This window comes from Pteronotus mesoamericanus, unplaced genomic scaffold (assembly GCF_021234165.1).
Source record: "Pteronotus mesoamericanus isolate MK-2021 breed Mesoamerican mustached bat unplaced genomic scaffold, CSHL_Meso_final contig_74, whole genome shotgun sequence".
NCBI lineage: Eukaryota > Metazoa > Chordata > Mammalia > Chiroptera > Mormoopidae > Pteronotus > Pteronotus mesoamericanus.
Genome location: NW_026555247.1, coordinates 10,691,042 through 10,708,457, shown reverse-complemented (window position 1 = coordinate 10,708,457; position 17,416 = coordinate 10,691,042). Strand labels below are relative to the sequence as shown.

Here is a 17,416-nt window from a genome sequence, read left to right as displayed (position 1 = left end):
CTTCTTCAGATTGGTTTGGGTGCTGAGATTATTATAATATGCAAATATTTAAAAGCATACTGAATTCAAAATGGTTCTTTCAATATTCAGAATATTAGTCAACCCATTCTAAAAAGAACAATTACTGGTATGTGGGAAGGAGTCCACAGAGTTCTTTTTCTATGTAGTTTTGTTTTTTTTAATAAATTAAAAATTAGTGCTTATATTGAAAAAGAAAAGGAACAGCCAAACTAATTGATCTCCAGACACCTTACAGCTATGGCATTCAATAATTTTTTGAAACATGCTAACTACACTTTCTAGCTTTGATCCATGAAATCTCAAAGATTTACTAAAATGACCCACTCAGACAGTTCAGTTTATGAAAGCACAGTTTACAGTGGGTATTGAAGATTTTCTGTCTGCCAGCTGTGGGTGTGGAGCGTGGAGAGCGCCATTAAGGTGGAATCGGCTCTGTCTTGTTTCCAGCTGTTCCTGGCACCTTTCTTACACCCTTGGGCAGTATGTGCCCTCTCAGTATTTGTTTCTGAATATATCTCTTGGAATAAGTCCTAGTAAGAGTACTAATCATATTTTAAGATAACCTTATCTCCTCTGATCTTTCTCTTAAAAAAAAAAGGTCATAGATATGATATAACAGAATAGGAAATCAATAAATTAGATACAACCCTTTGTTTAGAAAATATTATTAGACTCGAACAAAATTGCATTTGAAATTGTTTTAAGCTATTTAAATAGTTTGAGGGCATTTAAAGTAGGACTCTACAGACTATCAATTCATATGCAGCTTTTTGGGAAAAATAAATTGTGAACAATTAGGTATTCCTATATAGAGAGAGACAATCACCATTTAAAAATCTCCTTACGTCTAGGAAATGTTATCGACTATAATAATGGCTAAAATGTGAAGATTATGCAATTGTAATGTGAAGAAATGTATGGAGTTGGTTATAATTTCTAAGTTGTGACTAAATATTATTTGATTTTTCCCATGGCAATTATTAGCTGGAAGGACTTTCACTGTGTTCTGACTCCTTTAGTTCAGATTCTAAAATCTTTTTTCCTGCAAGTTATCAGTTCATAGTGTCCTGATCTGACTTAGAGTCAAAGAAGTTTGTTTCACGGGTAGGCTTTTATGCAGGTTGTTTCTCGCTGTTCTTTATTATAAAGCAGGCTTCAGAAGTGTAGCTTTGAGTAGCAATTGTAGGGAACATACTTTTCATCTGTTGCCATGTTCCCTTCTCTTTTCTATTCTAGGTATGTTGAATTATGAGAAAGAACAGATGGATAAAACTAAGTCATAGGCATGTAGGTTTTTATTAGTTTATGAAGCCCTTTTAGAATGGTTATTTAGTAAATTATAATAATCTATGTATTAATATTTTTACAGTCAGTTTTGGCTTTCTTTTGATTTTGCACTCCGTCTTTACCGGACACGCAGCATAAAATGAGCGCTTTCTCTCAGGGTACACACTATCTGCTTCCACTCGTTTTTCACTTACACTTCTTTGCATCATCGTTATCTTTTGGTAAGTACAGACAGCCCCCAATTTAGAAACACTCAACTTGCTGAGCAGGCGGCGGCCATAGCAGAAAGCTCACCAATCCTGTAGGGAGCCCTTCGCTGCGGCCGGAGGAGCTTTGGTGCTGGAAACCCTTACTCCCCTCTCTGCCTTCTGAGGGAGGGACCCCGCTCACCAGACCCCATAGGGCAGACCTACACCCAGGAGGTTTCCTCCCCCATCACCCTCAGTGTCTGCGTGCCTGCAGGCTCGTGAGATGGGAGGCAGCGCCGTGAGGTTCCTGGTGCTACGACTTCACTATAGTCTAGGTTAGAAAGGATTCTCTCAACTAGCTAGGGGATGCTCCCGTGATTTTCAAGTTAGTTTGGAAAAATTGTGGTTCAAGTGTCAGATTTATAAATTAACTTTCAAATGCATTTGCATTCACGGCTTCTTCGGTATGTCTTATTTCTGATACTAGATTTTCAGTCTCGTTGTGCAGGGACAGTTGCTTAAAAAGTGAATCTACTGATTTTCTTTTTTTTAACATACTCAAACACATAGTTTACTTTTTGAGTAGCACTCTGCCCCCCCAACCAAATTAAAAAAAAATAGAAATAAGAAAAAAATTATACTTTAATCTGATGTGACAGTCTCTTATTTCTTTAACCCATTTTTGTCAATTTAGCATTATAAATTGTTGCTTCTTACCCATTAAACCTAATTAATCAAGGTAGTATGTAATTTTCTCTGATTTACTGTCTGGTTTACTATTTTTGGCAGAGAGTCATCTTTCCATTTTGACAGATCAAGTCTACCCATTCTGCCCTCTCTGAGCGGGGAACAGAGAGGAGAGGAGAAACAATGAAATCCGAGTGATCTGCAGCCCACATTTGCCTGCCCTTCTGTGTAACACAGCTATAATTTCCTTGTCCCATGGCTCCCATGATGGGAGTTTGGTCAGCATTAGTTTTTGTTTTCTTTTTGTTTTTAAGATTACAGCAAAGGAGAAATGTATTTTAGCAGAAGATAATGACAGTGAAGTGGTTTTGCCACACTTTAAAAAATATAGCAATGTTATATCAAAGGAATATGGATTAAGGCATTGAGGTATTTTTTTCGTCTGAACCTGGTGTAATAAAAAGATTGGATGAAGAGGGTCCCAGGAATAAAACCCCAATGTATCGAAGTGGTGCCATTGTAGGGAAGGGCATGACGCCAGTGGTACTCAGACTGTGGTGTGTTTGTGTTGGCATGCCAGCATGTAGAGAGGACATCTTAAAGTACTCTGGTATGTGAGAAAGTGAGAAGATGCTTTTAGTACTTTACCCCAGTCACTGTCGCTGTTAGAACATGTGTTTTTGCTTCCTTCAGGCAGGCTCGTTGTGTATACAGCCGTCCCTCTCAGTCCCTCCGTGGAGTGGGGAGAACGGAGTTATGCTTTACCATGCTTCTCCTCACACAGATGCACAGCCCTTTGTGCGCCTTGCATCAAACTCGTCTTTCATCCTGTCTTTTGTATCTTTCACAAGGAAATTGATCTCATAAAGAATGCTATCAAATTCATCAACTGGCAAAAGATATCATTTCAAAGTATAAGGAAGGGACATAAAAAGGATGCAATCGTAAGCTCGACTGTTTCAACAGAGCTGCTTAGCAGAAAATATGAAATGTGCCGGCATGCCATTAAATCACTCTGGGCATAACTAGCCAAGGAATTTCACAATGTGGATAACCTCCAGCCCTCTGACTGTATGCAAAGTGGGAGGCTTGAATAAGAGCATTGTGCTAGAAAACCTTAGCTGGAGGGAGACTAAGCCCAGTCTCACTGGTTATTTTGGACATTCAAATGCTGTCTAAGAGAAAAGAACTCATTATGACTCAGTTCCGTTAATTAGACGTAAATTACCATCTTTTGTCTGATACAAATGAAGGTGAAGGGAACTCTGCAAGACCAGAGGATACAGAAATTCTAATGAGATGAGAGCATTGGCTGGGAAAGGACTGAACACAAGGAGCCATTCAACTGGAGGCAAGCCCCCGAGTGTGGCTTGTGTATGAGCAAAAAGCAAAAACATACATTTGTAATTGTCTGGATTCATATACTATTTAGAACTGTGGTCAGTGTCTCCACGGAGCTCAGAGGGTCCTGATTTTGACAGGATGTGAGGCTGACCCAGGAAATTTGTTCTTTTCTATCCCTGATTACACTCTGCAGATTTTTGTTGTGTACACAGCCTGTTCTCAGTGGGAGACGAAAGGCCTCAAAAGTGGTTGAATGATAAGTAAATGGACCTTTCACTTAGCGATTAAGGGTTAATAAATAAAGGAAATTAGCAAAGTTTGACCAGGAGACTTAAGACATTAAATAGAAGTAGAGGGATTGTTTTAGGAAAATGATAACTGAGGAATTATACAATTCTGATGTTGGAAAGGACTATAGGGTAATTCTCGAACTGAGAAGGAACTACATTAGACTAAGAAAATAGTAACCTCATCAGTCCCTTCTTTAGGAATGTATAAACACGTTTTATGAATTACATCCACTTCTCAATTGCAAACCAGGCTGTTCCAGAGTAAATTTAGCCTTATTGTGAAAGCTGAACTTCTCCCTTGTGTTAGACAGAAATTAAAATGGTCTCAAAGGTCCTATAGTCTGGTCAGTAAAAGTCATTAGTTTCTAAAACAAGTTTATAATACAGTAGTGAACATACTTCTAGGGAGATAACATTTCTATTCCCCTTTGAGAAGATGAGTGCACTAGGAGTTCATAATCCGTGTCCTCTGGCATTTACTATCATATACTAGAAATAATTAATCAGTTCATTCATTCAGCACATTAAGTATGTGTTATATCCCAAACATAGTGTTAAGCACTAGGAATTCAAGGATTACTGTGACCTCAGTGCTAGAAAAGCGAATAGAGTACCGGACCTGATTTAGAAGACAGTGCCCTCAGAATTTTGACTTTGAGATGCCTACAAACATAACATCAATCAGTGCCAAACAGATCACTGAACATGGTGTTCTGAAGAGGAGATTATGGCTGGGCTAATGGGACCAGCTCTAGAAGCCACCAGTAGGGTGTTTTTTGATATCACGTGATAGTGGATGGAATCTCACAAGGTAAGCGAGAAGAGCCATGCCATTGAGGACGATGTCCTAGGAATTAAGATTTAAGAGGCTGGTGGAAATTTAGGAGTGTGAGGTGGAAAAGTAAGCCTTTTCAGTGAAGCAGGGTAGGAAAGTAGAATGCAGTGTTGCCAGGTAGGAAACTATCTTCTCTCAGCGTGTTTGTGTTGTCGGGTGAGCGTGTCTCAATATGTGTCAGTTGTCTAAGGACAGAGAGGCAGGAGACTGCCAAGTAGAGCTGAAAAGTATATTAAGATAAGGTCTGGGGGGAGGGGGCTGGCTATTTTTGAACAAGTGTATGGTCTGTATACAGGAAAGTGTAAAGAAAGAAGCTTAAAAAAGGATGCAGGGTGGGAGGTGTTCCACCTATACCTCTAGGTGAAGTCAGGGTCAAAGACACAATTGCAGTGGGAAGGCTGCAGTCCTGGAATCGGTGTGGAGATATCTATATACTTTGTAGAGAGACTGGTGGGGTATTGAATTTTGAGCATGGCCGATGGCCTCCATCTTTCCGAGAGAAAGATGGTCCAGGGAGATGAAGTCACCTGTAGGGTGGTCCAGAGCTTAGTGAAGGTTCAGTATGGTCTCTGAGGGAAAGGAAGAAAGAGGTGTAACAAGGACAACAACAACAACAACAAAAAAAAAAGCATGGCTACTGGTCACCCAAATTAGGACTCAAGGAATGCATTAGAGGTAATGCATATCTGCAAGATTTTTGTCCAGGAACTGTCAACTTTCTGCATCTGGATGTGAAATGGTGCTTTGCTATTGATCCCAGTTTTGAGGTTTTGCTGGGTGAATGAGCTTGAAGGAACAGGCCAAAGTGGAACAAACAATTGTTTAGCTGGCCAAGAAGCAAGTAATTGTGGCCTGGGGCTTAGGTATGTTGACCGTTGGTGTGTATGGGGGGGGTGGGGGTGGCGGGGCACTGCCCCATTGCTTCTCAGTATCCTTCCTTCTCTGAGCAAGTGTTGAACCTGGCTTTCTTTCCCGTGTGCCTTGGAGAAACTGGGTAAATGGAGATTCTCTGGCCATGTCTCAGATGCTTGGCAACAGATAAGGACACAAAAAGTGCCCTGGCTGGTGTGGCTCAATGGACTAAGTGCCTGCCTGCGAATCAAAGGATCGCCAGTTGTATTCCCAGTCAGGACACATGACTGGGTTGCTGGCCAGGTCCCCAGTAGTGGGCACACGAGAGGCAACACACATTAGCGTTTCCATTTCTTTCTCTCTGTCTTCCTCTCTCTGTAAAAATAAATAATTTTTTTTAAAGGGATGCAAAAAGGAACTCTGGAAATGTTGGTGATCCTTACTATTCTTGGTTGGTACTCTTGAGTATTCCAGTAAAAAACAAAACACACGCAAAAAAGCCAAATAATAAGTGAAACAAGAAAACCCCTTCCGTGTTGTGTTTGAGCTCAATAACTTCTTTTCCCCCAAAACCTGCCCAATTGTTGTCCTTGGAATTTTGTGTAACGGATTGACTTTTGTCTTCAATATTGCTTACTAGTTTTCAGGTAGAACTAAAGACAGTAGGCACTGCCTTTGAGTGATACTTGTAAGAGCTCAGAGGCTAATAGGCATACAGAGGAATAAATAAATGGGATTTATTTATGCTGGTTGCTAGCACTAAGTCATGTACTGTTGACATTTGGTAATTTGAATTTGTCAGACAAAAATCTTCATGGTTGATTTGCTTACTGGCTGTCTAGGACAGGCTTCAGATTATGTGTGAACCAAGCTGGAGACAGCTTTCCAAGCTTTGCAAAATTTCTCCCTGCTGAACTCTGCAAGGCAAATGAACTAAATAAACTACAGTATGTACTGTCCCACCCTTATGTAAAAGTGTGAAAGTGATGAGTTGATCAAAGAGCCAACCTAGTGTGTTCTCCAAGTATTGACTTTAGTACAGTGATTGCCAACCCCGACTTTGTGGTATCTGTGCCTATTTCCATTTGCCTCGAAGAAAACATATAGTTAATTCATTTGACTGTAGAATGTGTATATATATTTTCAATATGCCTTAAAACATAATCTACCTTTTAAGAATGAGAGAGCATGTTGAAATGAAGGTGTGTGTGTGTGTGGCCTGGGGCAGGGGAGCCGGTGGGTGAGTCTTAGCCTGAAAATAAGGAAAACCTGGGTTTTAGTTCTTACTCAGCAACTAACCCGTGTAGTCACCTGTGCAGGCCTCTTACCTCTGAGGTCTTAGTTTCCTCAGCAATAAAATTTTCTTCAAGGTCTTTTTTTTTTTCTAGGTCTTACTAATTCCTGATCTTTTAAATTGTGTCTGAAAGGTTTTTTAAAGTTTTTTTATTTTTCCTTATAGTTTCTACTTAGGTCAATGTGGCCTAGCTTTTTTTCTGGAATAACAATATTTGTGCTTAAACTGTAGAATATCCAAGTTTCTGATGGAACAAAGCCCTTCCTTTTCAAATTCTTGCTCTTCTATGTACCCTGTGACTTCTGGCTATTTGTCTATTCATTAGCACTCCAGCAGAGGTGGACAGGGACAATAAAGTAATGAAATTTAGGCATGGTACTGCAGTAATCTTGGTCTTGATGCCGAAAATGAGTTTCTTGAGGGATATTATCCTTAGTTACTTAGTTATACTCCCTGTGTCTCCAGGAGCTAATTGAAGGAATGACTTTGCAAACAGATCAACAGCAACAAACATGTTTTACCAGCCTTGCTCCCCTAGGAGGTCCACAGGCAGGAAATTTAATATCAGCACTCTTTTCTGCATGGTTGGCATGAATTGTTACTTGCTTTTAGGCTGCTCACAAAGTATTTTTAGACCCCCTTAGTTTAGTTCACTGTAAAGAAAAGGAACAGCAAACCCTACTCCTGTGGTCACTGACCAAGGTGGGGAAGAACTTTTGAGCTGGTGCAGCCCAGCCCTCCACCAGCGCTGAAATATTCTCCATAAGGTATGGGAGGACGCTCACTTTAGTCTTTGGGTATTCATTCTATTTTGCCTCTTCTTTTCATTTGTGTCCTAAATAATTAAAGAATTTTAAAAGTGTATTTTCATTAGGTTCAAGAAACTAATGCTTAAGTACAATTACGAAAACAACCATTTAAGGAACAGCTGTGTGATCAGACAATAGGTATAAGGCATCATATTATCATCTAATATAAAATGTGATTAATGAGATGTTAAGAATTACTTTGTGAATCTTTGAGCAACTTGTAAGAAGAAAGTGTAAATTAATTTCTAGTCGGGGGTGCCTATTCGAATGTTCTGTGTGACACGAAAACTTAATAGGAATTTGATCCACTTTGGCTGGTCTGCGTCAGCTTGCATCACGAAGCCCGTAGAGGATAATGTAACCATAACTATAAGTATTGGCTGCCATTTTCAAAACTTTATTTAAAACTCTGAAGTGGCTGTGATCCTTCTAATGAGTGTAAAATGTTTTGATCAGTCATTTGGTTTCAATAAGCTTGTCAATAGGTCATAACATAATCTTGGACTTGATTATGTTGTTTCAGGAGTTGATATGGAAAGGGTGTTATTCAAGAGATGACAATGAAGAAAATGGTAAACTCTTGTCTTTTTTACCTGTTTATACTATGTATTTTGAACAAATGAAATACCTTGCTATAAAATATTTCACCTTTGGCAAACATTATTCACATGTATTTCATTACGTAATGCTAAATTATATGTGAGGTTCAACAGCCACTAAGCTGACCATTTAAGCATGCTGACATGCTGATGCATGTAGCATAGAAAATAATTAATTGTATAAATGCCGTGTAATCATTATTCAGGGAAGACATATGAACGGTCCTGAAGCCAGGTGGTATTTTCCCCAAGAAGCATCGTTACAAATGATGGGTGAGATAATACAACTAATGGTGTATTTTACTCGTGGAGAAAATTTACCTTTGTAGGATGATTTATAAACTCAAAGATTTATACTATTACAACTTGTAAAACATCAGATAAAGTAGTACAACTACATTGTAAAAAACTTCTAATATAGCTCATTTGTGAGGGATTCCTTATAACTTTAAAACATTTTCTAAAAGTAAAATTTTCCACATATACGTTATTTGATTTTTTTTTAAACAAAACCATTTAAAATGACTCAGGGCTTCAACAATAAATGAATCGGTAAATATTTATTTGGACTAGTACTTTACAAGGTGCATCAGAGTATAAGATGGGACCTGTCATATAGAAATAAAATGTAGCTGGGAGAATCATTAATGTAACTGATCCATTACAAAAATAACACCACCACCAATTAAATGCTAAATTGTTAGAGGTAAAGGAATCCAAAAGAGGAGAGCTTATGCTGACCTTGACAGACAAATAGCATCTTAGGATGGATCTAGAATGATGAAGCTACGTGAAGTGAGTTTGGTGGAGCACAAGAAATCATGCTAGTTAAGCCTCACAAGCAGCCTTTTCTCAATGACGAGGCCAAAGCTCAGAGCTTAATCATTTCCTCCGGATCACAGAGCTGTTCATTGGGCAGATGGCTTTGAAATCAAAGTGGAAGGGATACTTGAAAACAAGGCAGCAGCCTAGGTACAGCTGTACTTTCCAGGACTTGGTAGATGCTCAGCTTACAGGAAATTGGTGCATTACTGGAAATCTGATTTAGGTGTGACGCATGACCTTTTTGAGTTTTGTTAAATATTTGTCCTTGTGTTATGACAAAATGTGCAGTATCCTAGGTGCTCAGTGATAGCTGATTGAGTGAAGGAGAACTGCATCTTTCCCAATTTACCATATATTAAATTAGGTTAGTCACTGGGTTAAATTTTCGCATGAGCATGATTCATGAATAAGCCGAAGGATTGTATGAACAAAATAAACTCTATCACAATTTGGTATAATTTGTTTCAGGTTTTTAATAATCAGAGTTTTCATATTTTTTTAAGTACTTTCTTTTTCTATGCTGTCTGTGCTGCCTTAATTATTGGGAGACATAATAATTAAAGTTTGAGGTTATCTTCTAACAATTTCAAAATTGAGAAAGTGAGGTATCTTTATAGCAGAAACCAAACAGAATTATAACTTGTGTTTAATACAACTTCTGGGAAATTTTAATTTCTTTTTTAGTAGGAATAGGGGCTTTCTGAAGTGGCCTTCTTAACTAAGAAAAGAAAACGGAGATTCCTTTATTCTGGTTTTGTTTGTATTTTTGGAACATTCCTGAGAGGCCTCTGGGCTTGTGTTAGATTTCAGGTAGTGACCTTCCATGTTCACTGCTAATTTCTGTTTGGCAAGTGTCTTTTTGGTTTATGCCTTGCCCTCAGGGCCTTGTCTTTCCTTCACCTTCTGGTAAATTAATTACCAGAATACTTTTTCTCTCTCTTTTGAATATTAACTTTGCGTCCTCTTCCTCGGGAACCTATCATTAGTCGATTAAAGTACTGGGTCCCTGGATCAGACTCTGGGTAATGCCATTCTAGAGAATTCCAGAGAGTTATGTGGTAGATGTCGGAAGATATTCTTTTCTCACCTCATGTTTCCCTTTGCTAAAATTTTGTTTTTATCACTTACAAATTAATGGGCCAGTTTTTAAAAATCACTTAAATCCCTATGCTCACATGACATATTTTCTCTAAAAAAAAATTTCTTTTTAAAAGTCTACCCACTGTATCTTCAGAATTAAGATTTCTGCCTTAGGGCACTGCCTTAACAGTCGCAGGCTGTGGCCTCAGACAGTGTGCTGGTTGACAGAGCTCTCTCCTTCTCAAGGACACGTCATCCTGCCTCGGACTTGATAGCAGGACTGGAATTGGGAATCTTTACCACTTTAAATTATTGACCAGAACGCCATTCTTTATTTCCTTCATTCTTTCATAAGTAAATTGATCCTACAAAGGAAAAGAAAAAACTTCATTGGGACTATGAAACTTAAAGCTATGATTCTTAAAAAGCAGAGAGAGTACACAACTGTGGAATCACTAATTATTGGAGAAACCCAAATACAGCTAAGTATGAATTTTGATTCTATACAGGCAGGACTGAGAGCCACACAAGATTGGAAATAATATAAACCTTCTGCGTGCCTCTATTGTAAAATGTTTTCTGGATTGATTGCCATATTTTAAGTACTAATGAATAAATTAAAGAAAGAAATAAAATGAAAGATTAGACAGCAAGTGTTTGTGTAATCTAGAGCAAGCCTAAAAAAAATACAGTTTTATTTAGAGAAATTGGGCTAAGCATAGGAAGAAATTTTAGGCAACTTAGGTAGCTAAATGTTAGATTACTTTAATTATTTATTTAAAAATATTTGTTGAGCACTTACTAAGTTGCCAGATGCAAAAATAAATTAAAAACATCCCTGTCTGTTTAAGGAACTGAAAGTCCATTAGTAAAATCAGGTAAGCAAATAATTACAGTTCCAAATGGGTTCTCCTCTCTGATTAACTTGCAGAGGAATGATGTTATTAACGTCCAGAGGAAAAGTCCCATTCAAAGTTATCACAGATTGGATTGCTCAACCCAGTGTGAAATAAGCATACTCAGGAGGGCAGAGTGCACAGGGTGCTTTGGATGCCTAAAGCACAGGGATTAAACTCCTTGGCGGGGAGGGCATAGAAAGCTTTTCTTGTGTGGAAATGTTTTCCTAGGGTCTTGAAAGGTACATAGGAGCTTTTAGGCTAGAGAAAGGTTATTTCAGGCAAAAAGATGTCTGGGTGCTTGAAAGAAAAAAAAAATAAACACACAGTATTAGGAAGGCGCATTTAGTATAGCTGAGGTGTGAGATATGAGAGAGAGGAGGTTCAGGAGATGAGGCAGGAAGGTAAAATAGCAAGTACTGAGTCCTGAAGTCTGAGATAGCATCATTCCCCTCCCTTATCCAGTATCCCAGTTAGTCACCAACATTGGCCTCTACTGCCGAATCTGTTTTTTAGTTAGCTACTTCCCCAAACCCTGCCTTCCCCGTTGTTGAAGTCCTGCTCTCCCTCTTTTATCAAGACATTAATGAATCAAATTTACTCATGAATCTCCATCGTTGTTTATATGTGAACATCACTACTCTTTTTGTGTGAACTAAATAAATATAATGTTTGCTCAAGATCAGGATCTTAACTGGCTGATCTAGAAAGCCTTTTTAGCTCTGAAGAATCCTTTTTAGTTAGTCTGGGAACTTCTGGGCACGAAATGGATCTTGGAAAGTACATTCTGAGATGTCATGAAAATTCTGTTTTCATGTCAAATGGAAATGCAAAAGGAGAGCGATATGTCCCATATGCAAAAACAGTTTTCAGGTAGTAAGACTATATGGTGTGGCACTGATGACTCCTTGTACAAAGCTTATGTCCCACTCTAGTGTTGTCTGAACACCAGCTAATCGGTCTCATACTCCATAACCAAGTACTTTCTCCCTTGCAATGACTACAGATTTGATTTAGTGTCTAGAATTTTGTAAAGTTTCCACTTTATAGGGGAGAATAAATGTTAGTGATAACTGCTGTTTCTTTTCTTTTGGAATAGGATGAATGTTTGCAATTTCTTTTATTTTTCTGTTGATTTTTAGAGGAAGTTAAAAAATAATGCCCTTTCTAAATTTTCAGATAGCACTGTAGAATGCTTGACTCTAAAATAAGCAGGAAATTTAGGATGTTTTTATGCTGGTAAGTCCCTTCTATTAAAGGGCTTTTGTAAATAGTTTTAATTTCTGATTTGATGGCTTCTTCCTTTATAAGTTTTCATTTTATTCCATTTGGAGATTCTGTAAGTCTCTGATGTAATTCATTTACTATTTATTCCAAAGAGTATGGCTTCTACTATAATAAACAAGCTGGGTGGTATGGTGTTATTCACTTTTCTTTTTACCGGTTTTAACATATTTAAAACAGCAATGTGGGCTAATGTACCAGAAAACAATCATTATCTAAAATAGGAAAGATAAAATTAACATTTTTTTGCCAGGAGGGCCATTTGATGCAAATAGCACCCAGGTTTCATTTTCAAAGAGGAAGATGAATGGATCCTTCTGTTGATGATGATGACTTATGATTGCAGTAATGATGGTAATGCTAACGGCCAGCCTTTACCGAGGGCAAGAGAAGGGTGCTACATACAGTTCTTCTCATGCATTATCTCATTTAATTGTTTCTAATTCTTTGCTCTTTCATTTTTCAGAGCTCGGCAAAGATGAGTGGGTATAACTTTTCTCATCAGTGCATTCCCTAAACACAGCGCTTCTCAGGTTTGAGTAGTAAAAAGGGGGCTGTGTTTTTTTTTTTTTCACCAAAGATTAAGTTGTATCCTGTTAGCTATAAATGTGCAAAATGTGAAACCTTTCTTATAAATCCTGTACCTCATATAATTTTAAAATCAAAGAAACTTTAAACATATACCCAAAAACTAACAAAAAAAATTAAAATTAGAATTAAGAGTGTTAATTCGGTGTCCCAGATAATGATATTTTCTTGAAACTAACATTGTATAAAGTGTGTCTGTGTTCTGCTTGGGAGGCTTTGTCATGTGTCTGTGTTATGCTGAGGTTTTCATCTGTCATTTGATAGCCAACTTTCTCACTGCTCGCTTTTTTAAACAATCTCAAACCTTCATGCAGCTCGGTACGGCCTTATTAGACCTTTGCTTGACGAGACATTACCATCTTCATATTAAGTTCCCCTTTTCATAACTGCTTTGTATCTCTTTGTACATGGGGACATCAAATGGGCATCAAGTACTCTCGCTAACTTCAAAGATTATCATGGGAATAAAACCAAAATTAAATTACTTAATTCCTGTAGAGAATTTGTAGTTTTCAGGATTTCCTAGGCATATCTTCCTGCCTCTCCCTCACCCAACATGCTAATTAAGTTACTACAGTGGAAATAATAAGATAATTAATAGTTAGATGCTGTGCTGGGCTCTCTAGATGCACTACCAAATGGAATCCTGAGCAACCCTGGTACCTAGGTAGTCTTGTTATTTCTCTTTTATAGATGAGGACCCTGAACGTTGAGCTTATTGAGTGACTCCCAAGGTCACATGAATAGTAGAAAATCAAACTGATTTTGAACCCAGGTTCAAAAATAATACCAGAGCCAATAATACCTCTACCAGTAGCTTTATTTCTATAACGTGATTCCATAAACATGTATGGTATACCTTTCAGTGCATCAAGTACCAGGCCAAATCCTTCCCACATATAATAATCTCTACAAAAGTCTCAGCAAAGTGATACTATCATCTGCCTTTTAATAAGCTAAGGAGGCTTAAGGTTACCCTTTTAGAAAGTTACTCCCCACCTTAGAAGACATAACATTTAAAGACTCATTGTAAAACACAGTTTTAAAAGCAGAATTTAAAATAGTGCCTTTCCTAGAGCTTCAGGAGCTTGATTTATATTTTCCAGAGAAAAACAACAACTAAGAAATCTCCCATTTATATTAACTTTTTCAAAACAAAAACTTAAACACGTTATTAGAAAACAGGCCTGTTAAACTTTGAAAGGGACTCTATCGTATGTGAAGCTTGACAAAGGATACAAAATAAGTGCCTTGTGAAATGAGGTTCTCAACATTAAAAACATTTTTGGTCAGCAAATTTCGTGGCAAATTTTATTGACATAAATATTTCATTTACTAATAGGGCTATTTGGGAGATTTGTTTACACTAGAATACTGAAGGAAATGTAATCCAAATTATGGGCATAATGATTCTCACCGATAATCTTGCAGTGCCCTCTGGCTTATATGCATCTATAAAATGACTTTTTGAAAAAACCTCCTGTGTCACCGTCTATATAGCATATGATATTATGGACAATATATGATAGCTCAGACACTTATGGGAACTCTAGGTAAGAGTATATGTGAGCAAATGTGTATGCATATATAGGTAGACACTTACACATAAGCATATGTGTAACCCACAAATCCAACTAGGGTTCATATGCTTTTAAATATTGATGGATTTTTATTTTGAATTTGATACTAGTGTGTTCAAATATTACTCCACATAGAGCAGAAATTATTGGCTTTGGCTGTGAACAATTATTTAAGATCTTTTAATATATTACTTTTGTTTGAAGGATGATAAATTGTAACAGTATAAACATCCTAAAGTTCAGAAAGTCTCCCTTGTTCCATGTTACAGTTTCATGGAAAATTGTTGGTTTGTTTTGTTTTATGTCTCTATCATTTGGATATGAGCTTCCTGTAGGTTTTATTCCTCAGAACTCTTTGTCAGTTACTTTCTAAGTCCTGGAAGAATGTGGCTGTTAACTGACTTGGTGAAACTGGTGGGTCAGACAGACAGCTGGTAAGTACATGATCCCAAATTGTGGTGAGGACAATGAGGACCTTGCCAGGTAGAACAGGCCTCTCTCAGGTGGGGATGGGACATCGAGAAGGAAAGAGAGTCACATGAAAGCAGACGCTGTGGAAGGTGGTAGGCATTGGGAATGGCAGTCACATAAAGCTAGTACTGGGGACAGGTGGGTCATTAGCTTGGAGAAGCCAAAGGGCCCTTCATATCATTTCAAGGAGAATCAACCAGGGGTACACCCACACTTAATAGAGAGGTGAAAGAAAGAGACTGGTAAGTAAAAGGTACAAAAGCCAGAGAGGAACAGGTGAGAGTGTTGACAGAGAGAGTGAGGTTAATGGGGTGTGTGTGTGTTCAAGGCAGAGGGGATAAGGGATTCACAGTATCAACTGTGGCTCTTTCCTTCAGGACAAACACTGTACAGAGTCACTGACTGTAGTAGTTAAGCATTCATTGGTAGTCTTATTAACAGCAAATCCCCTATCTGTAGTGTCTATTGAATTTCTAGGATCTTAGGAAAAGAATGTACAATGAAAAAGTCTCAGAAACTAGTCATTTTCCTAATGGTGGTGGAAGTACTGTAGCCATCATTAATGTCACACTTAGGGTTAATAGTGTAATCCCCCTGCTTGTGAGAAAGAGCCAAATTGTAGGCTGGAGGGAGGAAGAAAACGAGGAGAAAGCATTATTCAAGCTACTTCAAGGAAATGGAGAGTGGACACAGGCTCATCTGGGATATTTAAGTGACAGTATTTACTTTAAGTAGTTTATACACAAAATGCCCTGGGTTGGTTGCTGATTAAGAAAATGCATGCCAGCTTGTCAGAATGCCAGTGGTTTGTTAATTATTTAGCAATAGAAAAGGCTGAATTCTTTCCCTGCTTTAGGGCTAATGGGAAGATAAGAGGTGGAGGAGGGGAGGCAGGTCAGAGTCCTGCCGTCCTCGGAGAGGTTTCCGTTGTGAAGCGAGGGGGTGCAGCGACTGTTGCGGACCACTGTCCCCTCGTCCGCGCTCTCCACTCCCCGCACTCACGCACACTTGCCCTTCTTAGACTTCCTACTTCAGTCTCCAAGGAGCAGGGGAGGGCCTTCCAGCTTGTGCACACCTGCATTTTTGCCCACTTGCACTTTTAGTGTGTCCCTTTAGGAATGGCAGATACATATTTTCCCACATTCTTTCTCTTAAAGGAAGGAGAAAGGGGGGGGGGAGGAGGGAGGTCGCAAAAATTGGCAGGAAACCATGAAAGAAAATTATTTTGACAGATTTGTTCAGTTCTGGATTTCTGTCTTCCTGTTTCCTAAATCTGTCAGACAAGCTAAGGCCCTGCCCCCACAATGAATAAAATCACAAAATCCCTAAGGCCGCTGTCTGAAAAGAGGGGAGATACACATCATTTTCTCTCCAAATTATCAGAAGAACACCCATGCAGACAGAACCGAGACACAAATCATTATCTTCGAATTATTGGCGGGAAATCAAATGAATGCTCGAGGCTTTAAAATGGGTGGGCTAATGTGGAGGAGAAAAAAAAATAATTGAAAAACAGAATGTCTCATGAATAATAAATACGTAAAATCCAGTTGTAATTTAATCCAAATCCTACCACTAATGGATTGCTGATCATTTGCGGCGTGGTGTGCTTTATACTATTTTCTGATATCTCACCTCTCTACCTGTGCTCTTTCTCCTAAAACGTTTATCTTACGATGTTTAGTTACTTGTTTACACTTTGTTGTGTCCAGTTAGGCCATGAACTCTGAGAGACCTGAGACCAGGCATACTTGTATTTTCAGTGCTCAACTCCTGGTGGGTATTCCAGAAGGCTCCTGTGAGCATCCGAAACTGTGTAGCAGTTTTTATTTTGCAGAGATTTTTTGACCTAGTGAGAGGTCCAACTTTGTAATGGTGTTGTCTTCTCAGATATTCTGGCTCAACACTTTGCTGTCTACATCCTGTACCTGGCTCCTCTGGGGGCTGGTTGATTGGTTGGTCCCCTGCTGCGTGATGGAATGTACACTGGGTTTAAAGTCAGTGAAAGCCCCATGCAAACCTTGGCTCCTCTCTACTACGGAAGGACCTTATCAAATCCCCACTCTTCCCAACCTTAGCAATTAAATACAATAAATATACCTACCTACTGGGGTGTAACATGATACAAATAAGGTAACTATGAATGCACTTTATAAATTATAAAGGTAGTAATTGTAGTTGGGCTTGTAAGAGAGCAGAGCAGTGCCTGCAAATGCTATACTTCCTATGCAACTTTTTGGCAAGGTGCCTTATACACCTCCCCCATATATAATACATATATGTGTGTATGTATATATGTGTATATACACATATGGGTATATGTATATAGTAAATTTTTTTTGCCTGTGGAATTTCTTCCTGACTCAAAGGCATGTCCCTAAGTAAGCCACACCCAGGTTTCCCCCATCTCTAATCCTGTGCAGAGTGGGTTATCTGTCTGATTTGTTGCCTTGTTTCTTATTTACCTGACCTGCCCCTGCCTGTTG

The 17,416-nt window shown here is 38.5% G+C and overlaps 1 protein-coding gene across 2 annotated transcripts in view; it reads left to right on the top strand.

Moving 5' to 3' along the window:
* Positions 1–17,416, top strand: part of CDH2 (cadherin 2) — a 207,507-nt gene that overhangs the window by 79,782 nt on the left and 110,309 nt on the right. The window contains exon 3 of one of the 2 annotated variants that reach the window (XM_054583492.1): positions 8,131–8,179. The exons of the other annotated variant lie outside the window; for it this stretch is intronic. Within the exon in view, the coding sequence (XP_054439467.1) occupies positions 8,131–8,179 (49 nt within the window). The remainder of the gene's footprint in view (positions 1–8,130; positions 8,180–17,416) is intronic. 2 annotated transcript variants of the gene reach the window in all.